Below are 23715 nucleotides of genomic sequence, written 5' to 3' on the forward strand. Positions count from 1 at the left end.
TATCGTCACCTTGCATATTCCTAACTGATAAATGTATTCTCCATCCTAGGATTATATTCAGGAAACAGACAGTCCAGGTTTTAAAATATTACTGTGACCTCTATCAAAAATCAAAGTATCCCTGTACTTCTTCATTTGTTTTTTCTATAATTTGCAAACACCTTGGGATAGCTAGGACTGCTGTCACTTATGTCTCCTATAAATTTCAGACACTTCACATATATTAGTGTACATCACCTAGTTGCAAGAGCAGAAAAATGATGTTATACCTTGAAGTAGCATCTTGAAAGTGCTTCTGGAGTACCCTAAAATTTCAATGGAAATGTGTGCATTTACATTTTATTTGCACAAGAACTGCAACATTTGGCTTGTTCACCAAAAAGTAAATTTCAGGTGCCTAACTGAGAACAACAATCATCTTACCTGTACAGATTCACTTAAGACTTGGGTTTTATCTGCTTCCTCACTGAATTGCAATTCTAGTTTATTATTTAACTCCTGTAGCTGTTGTGCTTGTTCATTCAAAAGCAGTTGTGCCTGACGCTCTCGATGTAATGCATTATTTAATTCTTCACATACACTTTCAAACCTCTCATGGGTGATCAATTTCTGATAAGAGAAATAAATTGTGTTTGATTATGTAACTATACTTATCTGTTTACATGCTTGACTTTCCAAGTTCCACTTGCAAACATATTAAATTCTAAAAGAAAATTATGCTAAAGGTTATTATTATTATTTAGGGTTTTTAACTCAAAGACAGACCACCAAGCAATAAAACGGCCAGACAACTTTATTCACTGTAATGTTCCGAAACAGCGTTCAGGCTACCATAAACAGCATGCATTTGCTATTCTATTCAAATTAACACCCGAGGTTGCAAAAAACCAATATTTAGAAGGAAATACGCAGATCAATGTCCCATATTTTAGTGCATATCTTGTTAACCCTTGTAAACATCTTCCTGAACTCTGATGCAGTCCAGTGCCTTAATTTTGTCTCCCCTGATGGGGGAGGCTTTTTAGAGTCTTTGCCAGGAGTCAGAGATGAACGGGACTTTTAGCCTTCTCTTTCTTCTGTAGTTGTTTAAGTCTTACTAGTGAAATACAAGCCACTGCCGTGACCCACACATAGCATGAAGTAGAGAATGCAAGAAAAGCTGAATTATCAAGATTACATGGTCTTTTAAAGGTAAATCACTCAAAGAAAACTTAAAACGAAAGATATTTCACTTTTCTACCAATGTCTAGTAAATTGTCTGGTCATGCAGACAGGAACTGTGAAATTCTTTATCCAATCATCCCAAACTACTTCTGCTGCAGAATATGGAGTAGTAGAAGAAGAAGAAGGTCTGGAGAGCAACAACAATCCTCCATTTTGATGTCTTTTGCTTTTATCAACTTACTATATTAATAAACCCAAAAACTCTAAATTTTTCACCCTGTGAGAATCTTACATAGTATTCTATCACCTAGTTCACACCAGTGTAGATTCTAATTCTTCCCAGAGGGTAGGCAATTTTCTCCATGGACGAAGGTCAAAAACAGTGTTGTCCAGGGGGGTAACAGGCAAAAACAGGCAGAGAAATATTCTCTGCATTCTGGGTTCCCACAAACTCTTTCTCCTTTTGGAAAATTGTTCCAGAAAGACAAAATAGTTCTTCAAGTAAAATCATTGGCTACATTTGAATGGCAATCTAAACTGTGATAATTTCTTTCAATTTTCCCAGAATTGTAAGCAAATAAAACCCAGGATGAGCAAAACTGAAAATTATTAGATATAATTTTTTCTGTTTGAGTAAAAAACCACCAATTTTTTACCAGCTAGGAAGAGGAAAGAGAATGGATGTGAGACCATCTGTTAAATATTCGCTTGGAAGTGTCTTGATTAGGACACACTGACAGGTCTACCAACTAGGCTCCAGTACCAGTGCTGCTCACAGCTACAGAAAATACTGCTTTTTCTGGGACACAACTGTTTTAGTTGTACTGTGTACCTGTAAAGCATGTATAAGAATCCTTAACCATTCACTATCTCAAATAGTTAAAACATCCGTTCAATTCTGAATGCAACCTACAAGAAATAAGCATAGTAGGAAAGGTGCTTAGTGAACCTCCAGCATGCTAAAGCAAGACAAGTTTCTTCCCCTCCAAGGACTGAAGGCACAGTTCTGTATGTATGACAGGGGTCAACTGAGAACCCTCCAAATGGCATCAATCCCCCAAACACCATGCCCATTAGTCATGATATTGTGGTTTCAAGTGGTTAAAGAACCTTTTTGTTGTGTCTTCTCCTTCCTGTCAGACGTATTTACAGGTTAGTGAATACATAGTGTTTAAGTAAATCAATCAGTGACAGCTAGGAGTCAGAGGAATTTGATGCATATATGCTAGCAGGAATGTAAAAGAGGGCCTTTTTTTCCCCTTCCATAAATGTAGTCCTTCAGGGAAACAGCCACACTAAAATTTGCACTGACTAGCTCAGGACATAGCCTAGTGTTAAAGATACAGTAAACTGTCTATCATAATATTCAGCAATATCCACACAGAATTTATACTTTTTGGAGTTCTCATGAACATACTTATTCAATAGCCTCATTGCAGCTGATTTTACCCTGCTGAAGTGAAATCCATAAATGCTTTTTTGCGTATATAAATCACATCAACATATTCAACATACAGAAGATCTTGATTGCTGAAGACCAAACAAGAATACCTCATTCTACAAATCAAAAAGAAACTCTTGTGGAAGGGAAATATTTCTAAACACATCTGACTTCTAGTTTAGTGACACTTACGATGCAAATTTTCTGGAAAATTATTTTATTATTAGAATGATTTTATACTCATTTTTCAAAAGAACACACAAAAATGTGTCTTATAAACAGTCACCTCTAAATCAAATATACTTACTTGCTTAAGCATATTTAATTGCTCTTGCAGGCTCTGGGCTTTGTCTGCTTCTTTCTTCATCTCACTGAAATTCGATTTGAATTCTGCAAGTTGTAGGCGCAGTGAGCGGCGTTCCACTTCTGCTGTATGAAGTCTTTGTGTAAATTCAAATATCTGCTTCTGCAAGGATTCTACATTTTTCTGTTAGTAATCAGAAACAAATGTATGCACTTTAACATGCACTATTTTAGCAATAAAAGAGTCACATGTAATACTCAAGCAAATTAGACAAAGCTCTCATTTTGCTCATCATCTCTAAGATGCACGAGTGCAAAAAAGTGACCCTGTTTCACCTACTCCTGAGGGTTACTAAAAATTCTGTTTTCAAGAAGTACCATTTTCATGTAAGGCCCACAATAAAAGACCAATTATTTTGGAAGGTTTCTCCTTTCCCTCTGATTAAAGGGAAGAAGGCTATCTTTACTGAAAGACAGAACACAAAGCAGGAGAAAACAGAAAAAAAAAACCCCACTAAAACACACAGCAAAAAACCAACCCCATAACATTTACTTGAAGCCAAAAGTAAGCTAGTTCTTACAAAGCAAATACAATTTTGACAGAACTTTAAAAAACCCTTTTTCTTGGATACATCAAATTTCTTCTTAAAATTTTTTGACATAAAAGAAAAAATAAATTCACGCCCTAATGCTGCTGGGTGTTAGGAATCAACTTTTGATGTCTACACAGTTGACTTCAACGTAACAGTCTTATAAAACAATCTGAAACAAAATTAATCGTACTATCAAGAGAGCTTCATCCTAACACTTAGGCCACGAACCTACTGCTTACATGGAGTAGGACTATAATTATGCATACCATACTGGATACTCTGTCACACAATCCAGCTTCCAGGGCTTCGGTATTTATTTTATGAAGTCCATGAGCCAGGCTCTGTACCAAGGAGTCTTTCTCGAGGTAAGTAATGTACTTGCTGTGGTCTAAGGGAACCGTCTCCATTATAACATTCAGCTTGTCCATAAGTTTTGAAAACGAATTCCTGGCTGCACTTAAAAGTAACTTTCCAGAAAGCCAGGACTTCGTACCTTTAAAAAAAACCAAAAAACAGAGACAAACAAAACCCCCAAACAAAGAGTCAAACAAACAAAAAAACCCCCACAACAACAACAACAACCCCCAAACCAAAACACAGAAAAGAAACATCAAGTAGGTTATTAGTTTCAGTTTCTTTCAGTGAAAAAAACCACAACAAACAACACCTTTAAGATGCTCAATAGAAATTTTCCATTAAAGACTGGAAGACTGACTTAAAAGGAATATCTCACAGAGAAACTTTAGGAAAAATTGTGTATTTAGCAGTCAAAATTCTACTCCAATCAATTTATGAATGGGAGGGTAGGATAAGGTTCTAAAGAATAGAATTTGTTTGTCAAAGGCTATTTGTCCAGTTGTTATCATGTTCTCCAATACCATACTTTCTTAAGACTTTCTTTAGTGTTCTAACTTTGTAATTCAGAAAACATGCAAGATGGATGCAAGCAAGCAAATGGAAGTCAGGTCAAGTAAGTCAGAAGGTATAGCACAATGGTAAATCACTTTATTGCAATATTTACAATGCAAATTTCTGAGGCTTTCCTGATTTCTCTTCCCTCCCCTCTACAGATGTCTAAATCATTTGCTGTTCAAAATTAGTGGGGCTTGGTACCTTAATGCCATACTATTATATTCTGAGACAAGAGAATATAATTTACCTTATTCCAAGGCAATTAAAATTTTACAGCTACAATTACTTATTTCCCCACAGGATTTTGGTAATCATCCTTCTCATATAATGGACTTAAGGCCCCAGCACACCCAACATGTCCTGCTTACTGCTAGATTCGTCAGGTCTGTAATTAATAATTGTGTTTAATGTTGATAAATAAAATTGTCAGTGCTCCTTCCACTAATTGGTATTCCAGATAACAGTTAATAGGTTTATTTATGCCTTAATAAAAGTCTTGTAATTTAGTTTTCCCTCTGCTAGGCAGGTCTTAATCTGTCATTACTTGTCTTATGATACTATCAGTGTAAGATGACAAGCATGGAAGAGCTTATTTACATTCAGTAGTACAGCAGATCTCCTGTTGCTGCAATGAACTAAAGTATTTACTTAAGAGTATAAACAGAAAAAAATAACCCTGGCTTAAGTTAAAGAATTTCTGTTTATAGACTATGAAGGAAAAAGCCAGAGGTACACAGCAAACAGAACATGATTATTGGTATTTTTTTATTACAATTCTCATTATAAAGAAGATCATTTACACGTGAGGTTGAGATTTATCTGTAAACAATACCAAAAATGCACATGATAAAATAAAATATTTTATTTTCAAAGCCATTTTCCTGCTTGGTTTTAGAATAGCACCACTCCAACGATTCCAGTGCTTAACTGGAGTATCATTTTTGAGTACATGCTCTCCATAACCTCAGCGACTGTAGATGTGCCTCTTCTTCACTACTAAGACAGCATCTTTAAAGTTAAAAATCTTATGAGGCATTTTTATCTTGCACTTCAACTAACTAAACATCCTTTGCAATAAAAAAAATTTACTCTTTTCATACCCAGAAAAAACTGCTATTGCAATGCTCCGTCTACTTTGGCCTAGGATCCTCTCTTTTCGTTATGTTGGTTCCCTATTACTGATCACAAAAAAGAAAACTCCACCTTCATCAATTTAACTCTTATCACAGATTATCCTGTCATACTAGTCTTTCAGTTTCAAAGACACTCTCTTTTCTCCAGTCATAGAACATTCGCTAGTTGAATGTTTAGTTAAATTAATCTAAAATTTTAACTAGAACATTTTTATCCCCTTCCGTGTAAGACGATACCAAAACCTTCTCAAAAACTGTCCTTTGCCATGATTTTTGGTACATATCACAAAAAGGATACCCTCAATGAGCTACTGTTCCTTCACTTTTCCCAGTATTTCCACTTGCTATCTCAGTTTATGAGACTGGTTGCCAGTCAGAAAATAGTGTTTCTCCATATGTGCAGTACCTAATATGGCACCCCTTTCCCCATGTCTAGAATCTAATGTTTAACTGTATTTAAAATAAATTTAAAATAATAATTCAGACAATTGTGTTGTAGCATTTTGAAATTATCATTCCACTTCACAACAAGCACTCCCCTTATCCAGCACAGTTCAGCATCCACAACATAAGGCATTTTCTTGGGATAGGGATAAATAGTCATGTCCTCTATTGTTTTTATGAAGAGTAGCTTTGAATAAATACACAGAACTATTCTGAAGTAAGTTAAAGATGAAATGAAAACATAAATCAATTCCACAAGGAACTGTATCAATAATAATTGATAAGAGAACAGGCTGCTTATATACAACTTAAGTATCTGCCATGAAGGATGAAAGAATTATAATAAAAGCATTAAATTATGTACATTATGATGTGCCTAAGAAATTAACACAAATACAGATATACGATAAAGAGCAATTAAGTCTTACATTAAACACATAAAAAAAAAGTGTCAAATGTTACTTCACTGAAAGATGAAAAAACAATTCTTGTTTGTTCTCTTTTGGTGAATTGAACACCAAATCAGCAGGATTAACTTAGTACTATGCAAGACTAAAATGTTCATGTCAAACTTTAAAAGCTTTGTATATATAACAGTTGGTGATATTTGTATTGAAAACATTGGCCATTACCTTCTCTGGTTTATCACAGTACAGATTCTGTTCAAACAAACCTAAAAAACTAACCTTACCAAAAAAAAAAAAAACCCAAAGCAAACCAAAAAACTCCAACACTGTAATGAACTTGCATTGAAACTGAAGAAAAGAGATCATTCCAAGACTTGCTGGAATGAGAACCAAACTAACAAACACTATGAAGTGAAACAATCATCAATGTCAAAACAAAACCACTTATTTAAAAGATCAAGAAAGGTGTGTCCAATCACCAGAGCACACAAACCCAAATATTCCAGTGTCATCTGAGTGATGTGGATTTGGTTTTTTTCATCTGCCTCAAATGGTCTCCAGAACCTAGCTATCTTTAAACATAATTTCTAAGACACTGAACCATTCCATCTTGACAATCCAGATAGCACCTTCTTATACTATTCTCTCCTGTGATGTGTAGTCTGATCTGGAGCTGCCATTATTTAAAGATATGAAGAGACTGCCTATTTAAATTTTTTTTTTAAAATTCAACACTGAAGTCAGTTTGAAGGTTTAAGTCTTATTTAAAATATTATTTATAGAACATAATATAATTTTCTAAGTGTGGAAGTTTTCAAATATATTCCTTCAGAGCCTAATTACTTCAATACTTCTGGAAATTTCATGTCAAACTCTAAATTATTTATTACTATTTTTTGAACCAAAGGTTCTTAGGAGACTTGATCTCATGAGCAACAGAACTCCAAGTAATACATGAGCAGTTAGACCTTGACGTTCTGTGAAAATTACTTAAAATTAAATAATAAATAAATAATATTAATTATAAATATAAATATAATATAAATAAAATAAATAATAAAAAATAAATAAAATAAAATAAGATATGAAAGGATCACCAAACTGACTGTGGCCATTAACATTCCCAGCATGGTTTTTCCTAATTCTCAAAATCAAGCCTGTGTTGAGTGCAGGGATATCTAGTAAATAGAGACCACCAGAATTCTCATATACTTCAAACTGGCAAAATACCATGACGTTTAGGATATTCTAACTAGTCACTTCAGCACATCCGTGCTGCTGATGAGTTTGTCGATTCCTCTTCAATTTGCTATTCCTACACAACACTCTGTACACAGGAGCACTTGCAGTATAAACTCTGTAAATATTCTGAAATACAGTTCAAACTTTGCTTTGTAAGGATGTAAATTTAAGTTACTGAAAACAGGATGACCAAAGACAGCACCTGAAACTGAATCAAAAAACTTTCGTTTCAATGTCTTCTGGTACCAGTTTGCTGTTTAAGCTTCTGGGAAATGAATCATCTTATCCCTGTCCTGCTACTTCCACGTATTCATATAAATTATCCCTCCTTAAATATCCTTTTTTCTGTGACAGAAGTGTTGGTATTTTAAAACTAAAAGTTACTAAAGAACTAAGGATGGCAGCTGTGCAGATGAACCAAGCAAAATCTTACATAAGTTCTCACTGCAAATAAATTAAGGAAAATAGTTAACAACTAGGAATCATGAGGTGACATTTCCAGAGACTGACACTGCAATTATCCATAGGCATAGTAGAATTCTATACAAGCAGAAGACTGAGAAAAATAGGATATCTAGACACAAACGTAACTAAGCATAGAGATGGAACACTATAGAGACATAAAATAAGGACTGCTACACATTGTGTACCAGAGAGCATTTTATTTCTCTCTCAAAAACTGTAAGATAGCAAGTAAAACACACAAAAATAGTATGCATGAAATTGAATTGTTTTCCAGATTTGGAAATTCTAAATTCATATCATATAAAACACAATAGGAAATTATTTCCTTTCAGTCAGCAGCTGTAATGTCCCAAGTTGAATATGTGCCAGTTTTAGAGCCTGCACTTAAGAAATACACAGATCAAGTAAAACAAAACGACATAGATTTTCTCTATGGAAAAATCTTAGGTTGAGCTCCAGGAAAACACTTTTTGAATATTAGACCAGTGGAACAAGATAACTAGGAACCTTGTAAAAGTTGCTTCATTGGAAGCTTTTAAAAACAAATTATGTTTAAAAACAGCCGAATATCTATTGGTGTGGCACAGATTATTTTTAATATCTCACAACCAAACAGGCAAAATGGTATATATGCTTTCTAAAAGCACTCTCCAGCCTTCTGTTCCTGTCACTCTATATACCAAAAAGATAAAGTATCATATGACCAATAAAAGAAAATCCAATCTGTTTCATCAATACAGCTCTCAAGAGATTTGATCCAGAATAGTTTAGATAAATCCTAAAAATGGAGATGATGTAACCACCCTGATTATTTTTTCAATTTTCAACTACAAGAATATACTTTTCAAATTACCTGGTTTGTTAACAACATCCTGTAATTCAGTGACAGAACTGATTATTGCAGCAAGGAGTTTAGAACTAGCAAACCAGCTGAGTGCTTCCGCACAGTCCAGCTCTTCCTCTTCACAACCTGTGAAACAGAATTGTAGCTACCAATAAAACTGAATAACTTAGATAAGGCACACTACTTCCTCTTTCAGAAACTGACTAAAACCTAAAAGTACATAAGCCACAGAATACTTTCGGGATAACTTAGACCATATTAAATATGCTTCCATGTGTGCTAATCCAGAAAATAGATGAATCTTCTAGTTTGGAGAGCATTTTTTACACCATTTTGACTTGTAGGGGGAAGCATGAGCTGGTTTGGTAACAGAAAGGAACAAGAAGACTACATAACTGCTAAAGGAAATCTAGAAATCCTACACTAATATTTTACCTGAATCAGTAAGAAACTTTTTTGCTTTTTTCAGTAGGAAATAAGTACTACAAGTTATTAATAGAAGAAGAGAATATACCTTTTCAAAAAATATGTTGATGGTAAATAATGTAGGAATGTTTCAAGAAATTTATCACAGAGAGCAGATGCAGTAGCACCTAGTTCTGAAATCTACAATGCAAATATTGAGGATATCAAACAATGGGAGTTCATGTGTGTAGTTGCAACTTTACTTGCATTGCTGAAGAGACTACACATTTCCTTTTAGGGGAAATTACATTTATCAAGTTATCTAAAAAGTAAAAATTCAGAAATTACATTTGTTAAAATGTCATTAAATTTTTATTTACACTTTATTAAAAATAATATTATTATATTCACTATTATGGTTATTCACTAACCATGTCATTTGACGCAACATTTATCAAAGAAGAAAAAAATTAGCTTACTTGACAGATTACGCTTGCCCTTGTGATCTCCTACACAAACTGTAATTCCAATGCCTTCTCTTAAGCCATTTGTCCAGGTGAAGAGGGAACTAGAAGACTGTGCTAAAACTTTAAGTCTGTTGGCCGCCAAAACTGCAATCACAGCTCTTCGGAATACATAAATCAGGCCTTGGAATTTCCTTTTCTTTAGTTTTGCTTCATCTTGATTGTTTTCCTTATCATCCGAGAGCACATGAACTAGGCTCCTAATCTTCTGGTTCACTAATTCATAAATATTGGCCTGATCCTGGAGAAGGTCTCTTTGTGAAGACATAGCACACAATCGGCCATACAGAGGACACAGGGCACCTGCCAATAGTGCACAGGCTGCCAGGAGCGAGGAATGCTCCTTCTGAAACTGTGTTAACGTGTTTTTCACAGAAATGCTTTCAAGAGCCAATTTCTCTTGACTTTTTTCAAGGACATAAATTTTTTCCATATTTTTCTCTGCTGTTTCTTGGTGTTCCTGGGATAAAAGGAAAAAAAGCCAGAAGAAAATTTTAAAAAACCAGAAGAAATATTAACAACAAGATCTTTTACGTAACAAAATAATTTTTACCTAGACAAAAGCTAAAAGAAAATTCTTTTTTCCTCACATTCTAGTAACACATTAAAGGAACAAACTTTATTAGTCATGATGATGAAAGTATCTCTCCTAGTAAACAGTTGCAGAACCAGATATATGAAAACAAACAGTAAGAGTAAAGTTTGCACAGTCTTCAGTTACAAATGGATTCCTGGTTCCTGATGATAATCCTTAGTACTCCAATAGCCTGCACCTGGTTGTCCACAACACAGTTTTATGAGTTGACTTAAGAGTAAGCAATTACATGCTCCAATTTCAGAAAGAGCATTGTTCTACAAAGCAGAAATAAGTCAGTGTAAGGGAGAGGAAAAAAATAAGGAAAGCTCTGGAACATAAATATAGACAGATTGGCAGCAGCTGGAAAAGGGGAAGAAAGGTGATCTCCTAATTACTTTGTAATCAACCCCCTACTTATATATTCACAGATTAATTAGGCCTCATACAGAATTGAGTTTTCAAAAGAACAGTGTAATGCAGACATTTTTATTTTGCCTAGTGCCATTACAGATTTTTTTAAGTTGCAGAACATTTTTTTTTCTTCTATATATCCTGAAATAGGGAAAGAGGGAGATTTTAAATAGCAAACTGGTATAGAGAAATGAAGATGCAAACAAGTCAGGAAATGCCAGGACTACAGTTAGAGGATGCAGACTGTAGTATTGGAATCAAGACACTATGCTGGGAGCTCTAAGTGACCTCAGAGACTTAAACTGGGTTCTTGATACATGAGAGCCTGCTGTGATTGAAACAGGGACTACATTTAAACAGGCTCCACTTGTATAGGGATATAATAAATTTTAGGCACTGTTCACAAAGAAGGCACAAGCTCAAGCTAAATGCTTATACTTCAGCTACAACATGGTCACAAAAAGGCAAACATTGCTGGAATTACAAGTTGAAATGATGAAGAAAACAGAGGATTGTGATAAGTTTCAGATACCTCTCTTAGAGCTAGAGACAATTTTATTAAACATGGTGTAACATTATTCCTGTTAGCACTGGTCTAAAAAGAAGCAAAATGGTATCATCTAGTCATATTCTCCTGTGTTCTATTTGCTACAGGTCCCAAATAAGTGGTGAGCAGAGCAGCCTAGTTTCTTTTCCCTCCTCCATTCTGCAAGCACAAAAAGGGAAAAAAATTACATAGCTATCGCTAGAATGAAAATAGAAGATCCCACACTTCTATAGAGATGTACCCCAGTCAGTACAAAATGTCTTTGACCAAATAAATATTTTATAATTTTTTTGGAAGGGAAAGCATTTGTAATGCTATTAAAATACTTCAAGTGATACAAAAATAGAGTAGGCCACTACAAGATTTAATTTCAAAATGCAATTTACAGGCCACATATGTCACTTTACTACGCTAAAATAAAGTATGAACATGGACAATACTTTCAGTGCTACTGCATTATTTACAGTGTTTGATTTTTATAGATAAAAACCCTGGTAGCATGACTGGAAGGAACTGAAAAGGTAAGCCAAATTTAGAAAACAACCTAGGGTTTCTGGCCATCACAGGTGAAAGGCCATTATCTACAAGCTGTGATCCCTATAGGGCTGCTGGGCAGCAATACCAACATTCAGTGGTCTTGCTAATTAAAGCGCTTTTTTTATGCTTTTTGTGATATGGTAATATGCAAAAGCAAGTAAGATAGCCTCTGACTTCAGAAAGGTACATTTTGCAAGAAAATATACCTTCTTTCTTTAACTGGCTAATAATTACTTTTATTATACGAAACACTGTTTTTAACGTTTTCTTTAAAGCTTAAAAGCACAGTTCTTGAAAGAGACAAGGACTTTTCTTCCTAAACATTGGCAAGCTGGTTTCCTTTGGTGTTTGAGCTTTGAGGGGCACCTCACTGGGTTGCAGAGCTTCATCAATTCCAAGAAATCTTAACAAAAAATCAGGTGCTACTAGCGAAACTATTTTATCCTACTTCTTCCTTACTCTGACATGGAAACAGAACTGAAAACTAGAAATATAATGACACAGAGACTTTAAAAGGTTTTTCTTTTGGAGCTCTGAGTGAGCATAGATGGCAGCAGAAGGGACAGGGCCCACCCCCACACGTACTAACGCTGTCCTCAGGGAGGGCAAGCAAGCAGAAGACGATGAACAGAGAGGGCAAACAGGGCATGAGACATGAGCCAGGGCACCATGACACTGTTTGCACAGGCAGGGCAAGAAGGAAGGGCACTGAGACACTGCCAACTCAAGCCCTTACCTCAGTTGGTGATCTTCACCCTCAGTGATAGAGCTCAAGTGTTTGGACAAAATTTACTTCCTCTGTGCACACCAGAAAGGATGGGGCAACCCAGACGGAGTGCCCACGAAACCATGCAAGAGTCTAGGTCTCAGGCTGCAGGGAACGATGGAGCCTGGCACTGCTCTCAGGGCAGCAGAGACAACAGCTGTGTGAGGTATGATAGGTGGGTGACCTACAAAGCCTAAGGCCAGAGCTGAGAGACAAAGTAGAAAGACTAAGAAGTATTAGGGAGTCTGAGGAAGAGACTGAGTGGTGGAGCCATGCTCTACTACACCTCAAATGTCCACTTCACATGAAGCAATGGATCCCCCACCCTCTCACCACCAGGCAGCAGGGGACCTTAAAGACAGAGGTGAGTGGAAACAGGTTTCTCCTTGGGACAGGCAGGTGAATCCCCTCCCAAAGTATTTCACCTTCCCAGGTGCCCTTATACAATAGGTATAGGACCCTGCAATCTCAGAATCACAGCGATGAGGATGTGGATGAAAGTTTATGTGGGCTGGACTGATTGTCTAGGACAGGGCACCTACCCCCTACATCATGACTGCCTCAATTAAGAAAAAAAGAAAGGTAGTAGTAATTGGTGACTCCCTTTTCAGAGAAATGGAGAACCCAATATGCTGACTGGAATTAACCTATATGGAAGCGTGTTGCCTCCCTGCAGCACAGGTAAGAAACATCACCAAGAAACTTCCCAGTGGTACAGCCAACTGATCACTACCCATTACCTGTTTACCAGGTGGGTAGCAATGAAGTCCCAATAAAAAGGCTGTGAATGATCAAGAGGAACCTCAGGGCCTTGGGATAATTGGTCAAGGGATCTGGAGCACAAATTGTGTTCTCTTCTTTCCTGCCAGTTGCAGAAAATGATGGGGCAAAACCCAGGAAAATCCCACAGAGGAACTCCTGGCTTCAAGAGTGGTGTTACCATCAGAATTCGTGGGGCTTTGATCATGGGTCAGTTTGTATGACACTGGGTCAACAAATGAGATCCTCCTGTCTCAGAGGGGAAAAAGAGGATTAGCAGGATTCACTTAAAGAGCTTTAAACTAGATTTGAAGGGGGACGGGGACAGGGCCAGGCTCAACAAAGAAGAGGTGTGGGAAGGGGAGAACTACAGTGACCACCTGAGCAGCAAAAGGAGCCTTAAGTGGGAATATATTCAGCGAGTACAAGCATCCAAAGACATTGGGACAATCAAATACTACTATGAAGTACCTGTACGCCAATGCACATGGAATGGGGAACAAACAGGAGGAACTAAAGATCTGTGTGCAATCAAAGGACTCTGACCTCATTGCAATTAGAGATGTGGTGGGATAGCTAACATGACTGGAATACTGTCATAAAGGAAATGCTATTTAGGAGAGGCAGACCAAGAAGGCGAAGTGGTGGAGTTATCCTCTCTTGAGGCAATGCTTGGATGTATCAATCTCTGTCTTGGGGTGGATGATGAGAGAGTCAAGACCTTAGGGTCAGGAAGAAAGGGCAGACCACTGAGGATGACACTTGTGGGTGTTTGCTACAGGCCACCCAAGCAGGAGGAGAAGGTGGATGACCTTCTACAGGCAGCACAAAGCAGCCTCAGAGTCACGGACACTGGTTCTTGTGGAGGACTTTAGCTACCCTGACATCTGCTGCACAACCAGCACCACGAAACACAAACAGCCCAGGAGGTTCTTGAAAAGCAATGATGACAACTTCCTTTCACAGGCAGTGGAGGATCCTACAAGGAATGTTGTGCTGCTTGGCCTCACACAAACAGGGAAGGCCTTGTTTGGGATGTGAAGGTTGGGGGCAGCCTTGGCTATAGTGACCATGAGAATGAGGACTTCAGCATCAGGGGAGGAGCAAGCAGAGCAGCAAGTAAAATGGCAACCATGGACTTCAGGAGAGCTAACTTGAGCCTCTTTGTGGATCTTCTTGGAAGAATCCCATGGGAACAGCTCCTGCAGAGAAGAGGGGTGCAAGAGGGTTGGCTGATATTCAAAGGTAAGTTCCTCCAGGCTCAAGAACAACACGTCCCGATGACCAAGAAGTCAGGCAAAGTGGGTAACAGACTTGCATGAACAAATGAAGAACTGTCATTACCCAGGCATAAGCAGGAAATACACAGGAGATGGAAACAGAGTCAGGCCACTTGGAATGAAGACAGAGAGGTTGTCAGAGTAAGTAGAAATGAGACATGGAAGGTCAAGGTGCATCTGGAATTAAATGTGTCCAAGCATGTAAGGACAACAAGGGAGGTGATCCTGCCTCCAGGTCCAGCAGAGGGTGACAAAAGGACTTGGAGCATCTTTCTTAAAATAGAATGAGGGAGCTGGGCCTGTTCAGCCTCAAGAAGAAACGACTGAGAGGGGAACTCATACACATTGTCTCTCACAACATCCTTGCAGGTAAGCTCAGGAAATGTGGGTTAGATGAACGGACCCTGGGGTGAATCAAGAACTGACAATGGCAGAGCTTAGTGGGTCCTGATCAGTAGACCAGAATCCAGCTGGAGGCCTGGAGTCAGTGGTGTTCCCAAGGCTCCAATCTCACTGCATTTGTTTATTAATGACCTGGAAGAAGGCATCAAATGCACCCTCAGCAAATTTGCTGGTGACACTAAACTGGGGCAAGTGGCTGACCCACCTGAAGGCTCTGCTGCCATTCTGTGGGACCTGGATCAGCTGGAGGGTTGGGCAGAGAGAAACCTGATGAGGCTCAACAAGGGCAAGTGTCAGGTCCTGCACCTGGGGAGGAGCAGCCCCAAGTGCCAGCACAGGCTGGGGCTGACCTCCTACAGAGCAGCCCTGTGGAGAAGGACCTGGGACTCTGGGTGGATCACAAGCTGTCCATGGGCTGGCAGTGCCCTTGTGGCCAGGAGGGCCAATGTCATCCTGGGGTGCATTGGGAAGAGTGTGGCCAGCAGGGCGAGGGAGGTGATCCTCCCCCTCTACTCGGCCCTAGTGAGGCCACACCTGGAGTTCTGTGCGCAGTTCTGGGCTCCTCAGCACAAGAGAGACAAGGAGTTACTGGAGAGGGTCCAGTGGAGGGCCACAAGGATGATCAGGGGTCTGGAGCATCTCTCTTATGAGGAGAGACTGTGGGAGCTGGGCCTGTTTAGTCTGGAGAAGACTGAGAGGGGATCTCATCAATACATACAAATATCTCAAAGGTGGGTGTCAGGAGGATGGTGCCAGACTCTTTTCAGTGCTGCCCAACACTGATGTTGGATAAGGAGCAATGGTCATAAACTGAAACAGAAGTTCTATCCCAATATGAGGAAAAGCTTCCTTATATTGAGGGTGGCAGAGCACTGGAACAGGCTACCCAGGGAGATCGTGGAGTCTCCCTCTCTGGAGACATTCAAAACCTCCTCGATGCATTCCTGTGTAACCTGCCCCGGGTGACTTTGCCTCAGCAAGGGGGTTGAACTAGATGATCTCCAGAGGTCCCTTCCAAACCTAACAATTCCATGATTCTCATCAGTGTCTAAAAGTATCTAAGGGAAGGGCGTCAGTGGATGGATCCAGGCCCTGCTCAGTGGTGCCAAGCAATAGTACAAGAGGCAGTGGGCAAAAACTCATGCACAGGAAGTTCCACCTGAACATGAGGAGGAACTTCTTTACTGTGCACTGGCAGTGCACTGGCACAGATTTCTCAGAGAGGTTGTAGAGTCTCTCTCACTGAGGATATTCAAGAACAATCTGGACACAATTCTGCACAATGTGCTCTAGGATGACCCTGCTTGAGCAGGGAGGGTGGACCAGATGACCCATTATGGTCCCTTCCACCCTGACACATTCTTTGATTCTGTGAGTCAGTGATTTGTAAAGTTCAGCTATTTTATTTTTCTGAATGTGTGTATATATATCTATACGTATAAACAACATCAACAGTCCTGTCCTCCCTTTGCTGTGTTTTAAGTACATGGGCCAGACATGCCTACCAAAGGCATCTGGTAGGTCAGGACCAGGATAGTTACACACACTTCTCTTCCTCCCTTTGGACTGATGGCAGTGACTTTTCATACAATTGCAATATATCCCATCCTATATCTAATTCAGCTGCCTTGCTGTAAAAGGCCTCCAACCAAGAAAAAAAACCAACACTTTCTTCTCCCCAGAGGACTTTTTCCTTTTCCTGTTTAGCAAACCTTTTATTTTTCTGTTGAAATTAACATTTTTAAAGTAGTTACAGAATTTTTCTCTTACAATACGGTTTCTTTTGGATATCAGAATAAAACCGTTCTATTTTAAGCAGTTGCCACAAAAAATGGGGACAGATTAATAAATGTCTTTATAACAAACAACAACTGGTAGTTAAAATTCAGAGGACATTTCCTGTGAGACTATAAATAATAAATAATTTGTGTGAGGCTAAGGAACAGCATAGTAACATTTTCAAAATGGCACACTATCAAATCAAGAAGACTAGACTCCTGCTACCAAAGGCAAAGAAAAAGGATATGTATTTTAAGCTCCATTGACTCTCCAAACATGGAGACCACTGACAAAGAGTGGTATCTACAGAGTGTCTTGTTTATTGCTGATCTGTGATAAGGCTACTCTGGGAATTTCTGTCCTATAGAAAAACAGTAAAACTGCTTTCTGATTACACCATCCATCTGACCTACAGTACCAGCTGTGAAGTAGTACCTATTAACATTCATAGATCCTATTGTGGAACCAGGGACCCTGAACAGTACTGGCTGGGGACAGAAGCAGTAGCAAGTGTCATTGCCACTAAAATCTCCAGATTTTCCAGCAGTTTAATTATAAGGAGACCATTCTGAAAAGCCCTCTCTACTGCAGTTCTAATAAACCAAAACAATAATTTTCAAGATACATTACTTATACTGCTGTGCAGTTAGAGCTCTCTGTTAACTCTTGAGAGTGTGAATTGACACTCTATGGTTTGCTTTCACACACATATCAGCAACTTGAAAAACTAAAGAAGTTTTAGTTTTTTTAAAACACAGAACCTCTGAGGAGAAAATATTGAGAAGTAGTCATGGAACACTGGTTGAAGACAAAGTTAAAAATAAAAGGAAGTATCCCATGATGTACCGTTAGGTTGATGCAGAACAGCAAAAATCACTCATCTTCCCTTTTCAGAATGGAACTAAACCCTACAAGGGGTTATTTCACTAAAGTGCTTGCAATTAACACTCAGATCTTTGGATGGAAAATGTAGCAAATTGCTACAGTTTCCTTGTAGTGCTAGAATAAGTGTCCTAGAGTGAGGAGACCCTCAGCTGTACAATGAAATGCTGGCAAATTATATTCCACTTGCACTGATTATATGTTTCTTATAAAATGTAATGAATAAAGCTTGCTAAAATAATTAAATTTAACTATTGCATTCTGCATCTTTACGTAATCACTGGCAGTTAAGAAATCTTAAAAATCCTTTGAAGACATCCTGTAACTTGTGGCACATTTTTCCTTGTTTCCTTTGGAAATAAGACTATGACATTAGTCTGTCTGCACACCTCTGACCAAACAAAGCAGCGATCTTGAAGAAAAATATGGCTAACTGGCTCAAAATGCAATAGGTAAAATACAGTTAAGCCAGGAAAAATGGGCAATCAGGACTAGGACAGCCCTAACAGTAGACATTTATGGACCCTATGGATGATAGGAAGGGAAAGGCTTAATTTGGTATTTGCAAAAGTCAGTCACAAATTGGAAATTGAGAAGAAATTAGACTGTCTTCTTTACAGTTTGACACTGAATGGTAAGGAAGACAAATTGCAACACAAGACGGAAAACAGACTGTTGAATCATCTAAGTGTATACAGACATTGCACTACCTAGATTACAAAACTACCATCTAGCACTCCGACATTACATAACCTGTGTTAGAAAACATGCCCAGATGCTTCTAAGGGAAAACATCCTTAGAGATTGTTTTTCCTTTTAGAGATTCAGTAATCCCGTACAGCAAGCTGACAGATGAAGTTTTTTCCAAAAGACATGCCTAATGTGCCCTCCACAAAAAAGATACACTTTTTCAGTACGTGCTTTACATGCTGTCTATACAACTCAGCTGCAGAGACTGGCAGGTTCAGCACCATCCCAAAGAATGGTGCAGTACTGCAGACCACCTATTTTTCACAAAACATTGGAGTTTTTAAAGGTAGGAACCATCATTCATAGGAGGAAGTAATCTAAATTGTGTAACTCCACTTTTTCTTTAGGAAGGAAATGTAATGTTTAAAATTACAATTAAGCTTCCTTATTCCACCATTCTTTTTGTTGGCAAATGAAACCTATAAGTTGAAACTACATGAAGTTGGGGAAATTTAATATAAACCTAGATGTCACTTATTCCGCTCATAGTGATGTTTCTAGCCTTATCAATATCCAATGTGAAATGTAAATATCAAGCAAAAAACATCTACAAAATTATAACTCAATCCTAAGAAGTCACCATAATTGCTCTGTCAAAAAAATACTTCATAGATACATTTTTCAGCACACAAAGACTTCCAAGACTAAAATCTGAGTCAAATACAGCATCCTTCAGATGCAGTAAGTTGCAGGTGGCAGTCACAAGTAACAAGGCATACCTTATTTCCTCAATTTCACAACACTTTTAATTGAAACACATGTAGATGAATGTGATTGAAAAGATGGTGAAGGGTGGTTGTAGAATTAATAGTGAACATTTTAAATTGCAAATAATTTGTCTAACAATCAGTGCCAAGAGTTTTAAACTTTTGACCCACTGCCCACTGTAGCATCTGTGTAACAGTCCTTTAATACTGTTGAAATCTACCAATGTAACTGCTAATTGGTTTTTAGGGTCAGAATGTATATACCTAAATTTATCCCCAGATGACACCATATTACTGTACCTCTACACAGTATTTGCAAAGCATGACACTGAAAATAATCACTGCTGCCCTATATAATTCTTAAACCAAGCAAATTCAATCTTACAGCCTTAACATTCTCAAAAAAAAGAATCACTAGCAACTGTAAACCAAATTAGGCAATTCACTTCTGGAATGTTTTAACAAAGACATTTATTTCTTATTACAAATGAAGTTAATACTAGCATGGAGTTTGCTTTTTTTTTTATTTTAAACAACCTTAAACTGGTTAGGGGCTCACACTACTGAAATAATCCATTAAATATTTACAAGAAAAAAAAAATCAGAAGTTCATAGCACCATACCTGTGCCCTTGCATGAACTTCCCCAAGGAGACCTGCGTACTGCTGTTCCAGATACTTTTTTTCATTCTGCCAACTGCTTGCCTGTGCTTTCATCTGTTCAGCCATTTTATTTAAAGCATCTTCCTGGCTCTGCTGAAGCTCCTTCATTGTATTGGACTTGTTTTTACAAACATATTCTAGGTGAGATATCTGTGTGACAAACATTTAAAAATAAATTCTTTTACTTCTCTAAACACCTTTTTACTTTACTGTACATATCAGTTTAACCACAGACAATGCCAGCATAAAATCTAAACTGTAATTTCTTCAGTATATTCATCAAAACTAAGTAAAAGCCTTTCATGACAGATTATTAACTTGAGTTGTGCAAAAAAGTGAACAAAAAATTGGATTCGGTTTTGCCATTGTTGTACCATGTTGCAGATATTTGTTGCTTTCTTTGTTGAAAACCTGAACTGGACACTTTTTTTTTTTTTTTTTTTTTTTTTTTTTTTTTTTGCACAAGTGCATTAAATCTTGTGTTGCTAAAGTACCAATCTGAGTATACCAGTCCTTTAGAAGTTTGCAAGAATTGCAAATAATGAGTAAAAACACAGTCCTTAATTTACTTTTTGTTTTAGTGGAAACCCAGGATGTTCCAGATACTATTAAGTATTAGAAGAATTTCAGGACATTTTAGCATACAGAAGTTGCTTTTAACAAGCACAAATGGATTCACTCTGTGGATAACTTTGGAGCTCCCATGCAAACTAAGTGGAGGAATGAATCAAGGTAGCAATAATGTTTAAATACAAACACCTACACTTTATTACTAGAGAGTATCAGCAAGCTACTTTTCAAATAGGTCACAGAGAAATTCAAGACAAAAGTTTTGTTTGCAATAAAGTGGGTACAACACAAGTGACACACTGCTCAAAACCCCTTAAAAGCTCGTAAGTATATGATAAGAGCCCTAGAGATGTCACAGTCAATATCAATAATCATACTAAATTAAAAAGCAAGAAACAATATGACACAACATCCCCAAACACTGCCAATAATGTTCACTCCCTTCTCTTCCATTCCCTTTCCTCCTCTACTTTGAAAACAAAATAGAAAAGTACATTTAATGTTCATAATCCAGATTGCATCCTATCCCCTTTAGTAAGGGGGTAGGTCCAAATGACTGCTGGGGTATTTATTAAATGACGGGCAGAGTTAAAACAATTCACTTGTAAGAAGCCCTGCATCTTACTCAAGCCAGAAGAGTGGTCACTCCAGAAGATGAGAAATGTCAAAAGAAGATTTCCCCTTACTATGTCTCAAAAAATGTCAGCGCAGACAAGTTCTGGAGTTGCTGTACTAGTCTTAGGACTGATCTGATCAACAGAGGCAGAAAACGAACTGAAATCTTAAAGACTGTCATATGTTAGTCTGCAGAATCAGTTTAATTTATTTAAAAACAAAGTCTTTTCTTTCCTAAAAATGCGGGGATTTCTTGAGAGAAAGGCCACATAAGATTACTTACATCAAAATAATTCCAAAAAGTACAGCTCCTCCCTATAGCAAATATTGACATGTTTTATAAAAATAGGTAATTTCTATTCATGTTTCTGAATACAATTCATAGTCCACGAATTACAATTAAATGAAAAAAATACACTGTCACTCTTTCAAATAGTACCTCTGAATAATAAACACATAGTTTAAGGATTATATTCCTAGAGTAAGTGCATTTTGTTTCTGTTTTATGGTAAAATAAAGACTTGCTTTATTAGTGTAAATGACTAAGTTCTTTGAATTGCTTCATCAGTAAGATTAATTTATTTTCTTTTAATTAGGTCCCTGTGGCTAATATTGGCTAGTACTATTAGCATGTCCTGCACTGAAAGTGGAGCTTAGAGACTTCATACAGACTTCAGTCACATTTACATGCCCACAGCAATGGCATCAAACTGAGTTGTAGACAAGCCATAATTAATGGTATTGAATTATTAACGTCCAAATTCTTTTTGAAATAAGATGAATGTCAGTCCTTTTTAATGATACTGCGATGTGGACAAATGTCACTGAATTTAATAGAGGTAGCTGGTGCCTAAGGACACTTACCTTCTCATTAGCCCTGTTGAGGTCTGAGATCAGGGCATCAACATTCTCCTGCAAGACTACACAAAGTTCAGGCCAAGAGAATCTATCTAGAATGCCTTCTGGTTGTTTTATAAGCACACAGCCCGCTATCAAATGCTGGTATAAGCTATGAAGGAAGGTTAGTTTCTCCTGAAACAAAAGGAAAAATTACATGTTGTATCTGAACAGTGTTAGAATTGAAAGACATGCATCACATGGGCAGTAAAATGAACTACATATCAGTGAATAAAAGCCCATACAGCTCATTCTCAAACCTTTTTCAAAATTCTTCAATTGCTAATATTTGCAGTCATACATATTGAAGCAAATGTAAGAAAACAGTTTTTACAAAATTTGTCTATTATTTGTCTATATATAAATAAATTACATAACTACAGAACAGTACTACTGTCACCACAGCCACTAACTGATACAGATAAAAAATTCCATGCTATTAGTACGTGCAATTTATTTATTTATGGTAACATTTTCAGTTATATTCAAACTGTACCACTTGCAACAACTGCAGAGCATGCAGAAAATTCTCTGATTGGCTTGGCAGCACAACACACCATTTATACAACTATCACTGTAAAGTCTTTCTAAAATTGTTTTTGTATGGATTATGTATGAGACTAAATGGCCAGACAAAATAGGCTTATATCTGCATCAGTTAAATTCCACAAGCCATACCTCATTCATTTACACTGATTTTAGTCAGTAGTATAATAAATTGATGCAAGTAATAAATAAACTTTAGCAACAACAGCATGCCATAGAAATTCTACTCTTAATGCTTTTAGCACATATAGGCAACTTAACAACTTTGATTAAGACAACAATAGCAAGCTGTATCTCAAAAGTCACAAGAACAAAGTCTGTAAACCATTGCAAAGGTTCCCATTGTTTTCCAGGGGCCTTGGTTGAGGTTTTACATTAAGAAATTACGGATGGTCGAGATGGGAAACTAGGGATTTTCTGAGCCCTTTCCATTACACTTAGGTGCATTTTCTCACAATTATTTCATAGTATTTTAGGCAACTAAAAAGAAATTGTAGTTTAGTTTATTTTAACTTTGTATCTAACAGAACTACAAATTCCCCAAGGAAAATCCAGTGCACCACCATCGTTACATTTTTGTTTGAGCTGTGATAAAACTAGCATGATAATTATCCATTTGGCATGAAAAACAGGATTCCAAGACCCCAAATCAATTCACACATGTTGAATGCAACCACAGGGTTGTAGACATGCTGACTTTACAATATAGCCAGACTTCGTTTCCTTCACTTTAATCATTATCTGATGTGTGTAACAATTCCAGCTGCTTCATGTGGACCCCATTTAAATACCAGACTGTAAAAGAGGTGGAAAGAATGTTTCCTTTTTACTCAGTTGGCATCCATGTCCAAATTTGTGGAAGTAATGAGCTCAATATGCACAACATCTACAAGTATATCATTGCCATTGCTAGTACAGAACCGCTTTATTGGGCGGAAAAAGCAACAAAATTAACATCTGTTAATACATATAAGAAGAGAGATAATAGTTCTGAAATAAGACATTGTGGACCCATTCCCACACATAGCACACCACAATTAGCTAAGAGATAAAAAATAAGAATTTCTAGGTTTTGTGCCATGCATGCAAATCTACCTCAATTCCATATTTGCTATCTATCAATTGCCATGTGGATCAGTAATTAACACATG

At 37.4% G+C, this 23715-nt stretch overlaps 1 protein-coding gene across 6 annotated transcripts in view; it reads right to left on the minus strand.

The window, feature by feature from the left end:
• The window catches only part of CCDC171 (coiled-coil domain containing 171), a 157702-nt gene that overhangs the window by 74477 nt on the left and 59510 nt on the right, over positions 1–23715 (minus strand). For 4 of the 6 annotated variants that reach the window (XM_042012694.1, XM_042012692.1, XM_042012693.1 and 1 more), the window contains exons 14-20: positions 21986–22153; positions 19898–20086; positions 9833–10337; positions 8958–9074; positions 3768–3994; positions 2913–3092; positions 424–609 (exon numbers count right to left, since the gene is read on the minus strand). In XM_042012694.1, the coding sequence (XP_041868628.1) occupies positions 424–609; positions 2913–3092; positions 3768–3994; positions 8958–9074; positions 9833–10337; positions 19898–20086; positions 21986–22153 (1572 nt within the window). The remainder of the gene's footprint in view (positions 1–423; positions 610–2912; positions 3093–3767; positions 3995–8957; positions 9075–9832; positions 10338–19897; positions 20087–21985; positions 22154–23715) is intronic. The other 2 variants (XM_042012696.1, XM_042012695.1) reach the window with 2 other exon arrangements.

This window comes from Corvus kubaryi, unplaced genomic scaffold, assembly GCF_017639235.1.
Source record: "Corvus kubaryi isolate FWS band 111438036 unplaced genomic scaffold, C.kubaryi_AGA036_p1.0 split1-37296, whole genome shotgun sequence".
Lineage (NCBI taxonomy): Eukaryota > Metazoa > Chordata > Aves > Passeriformes > Corvidae > Corvus > Corvus kubaryi.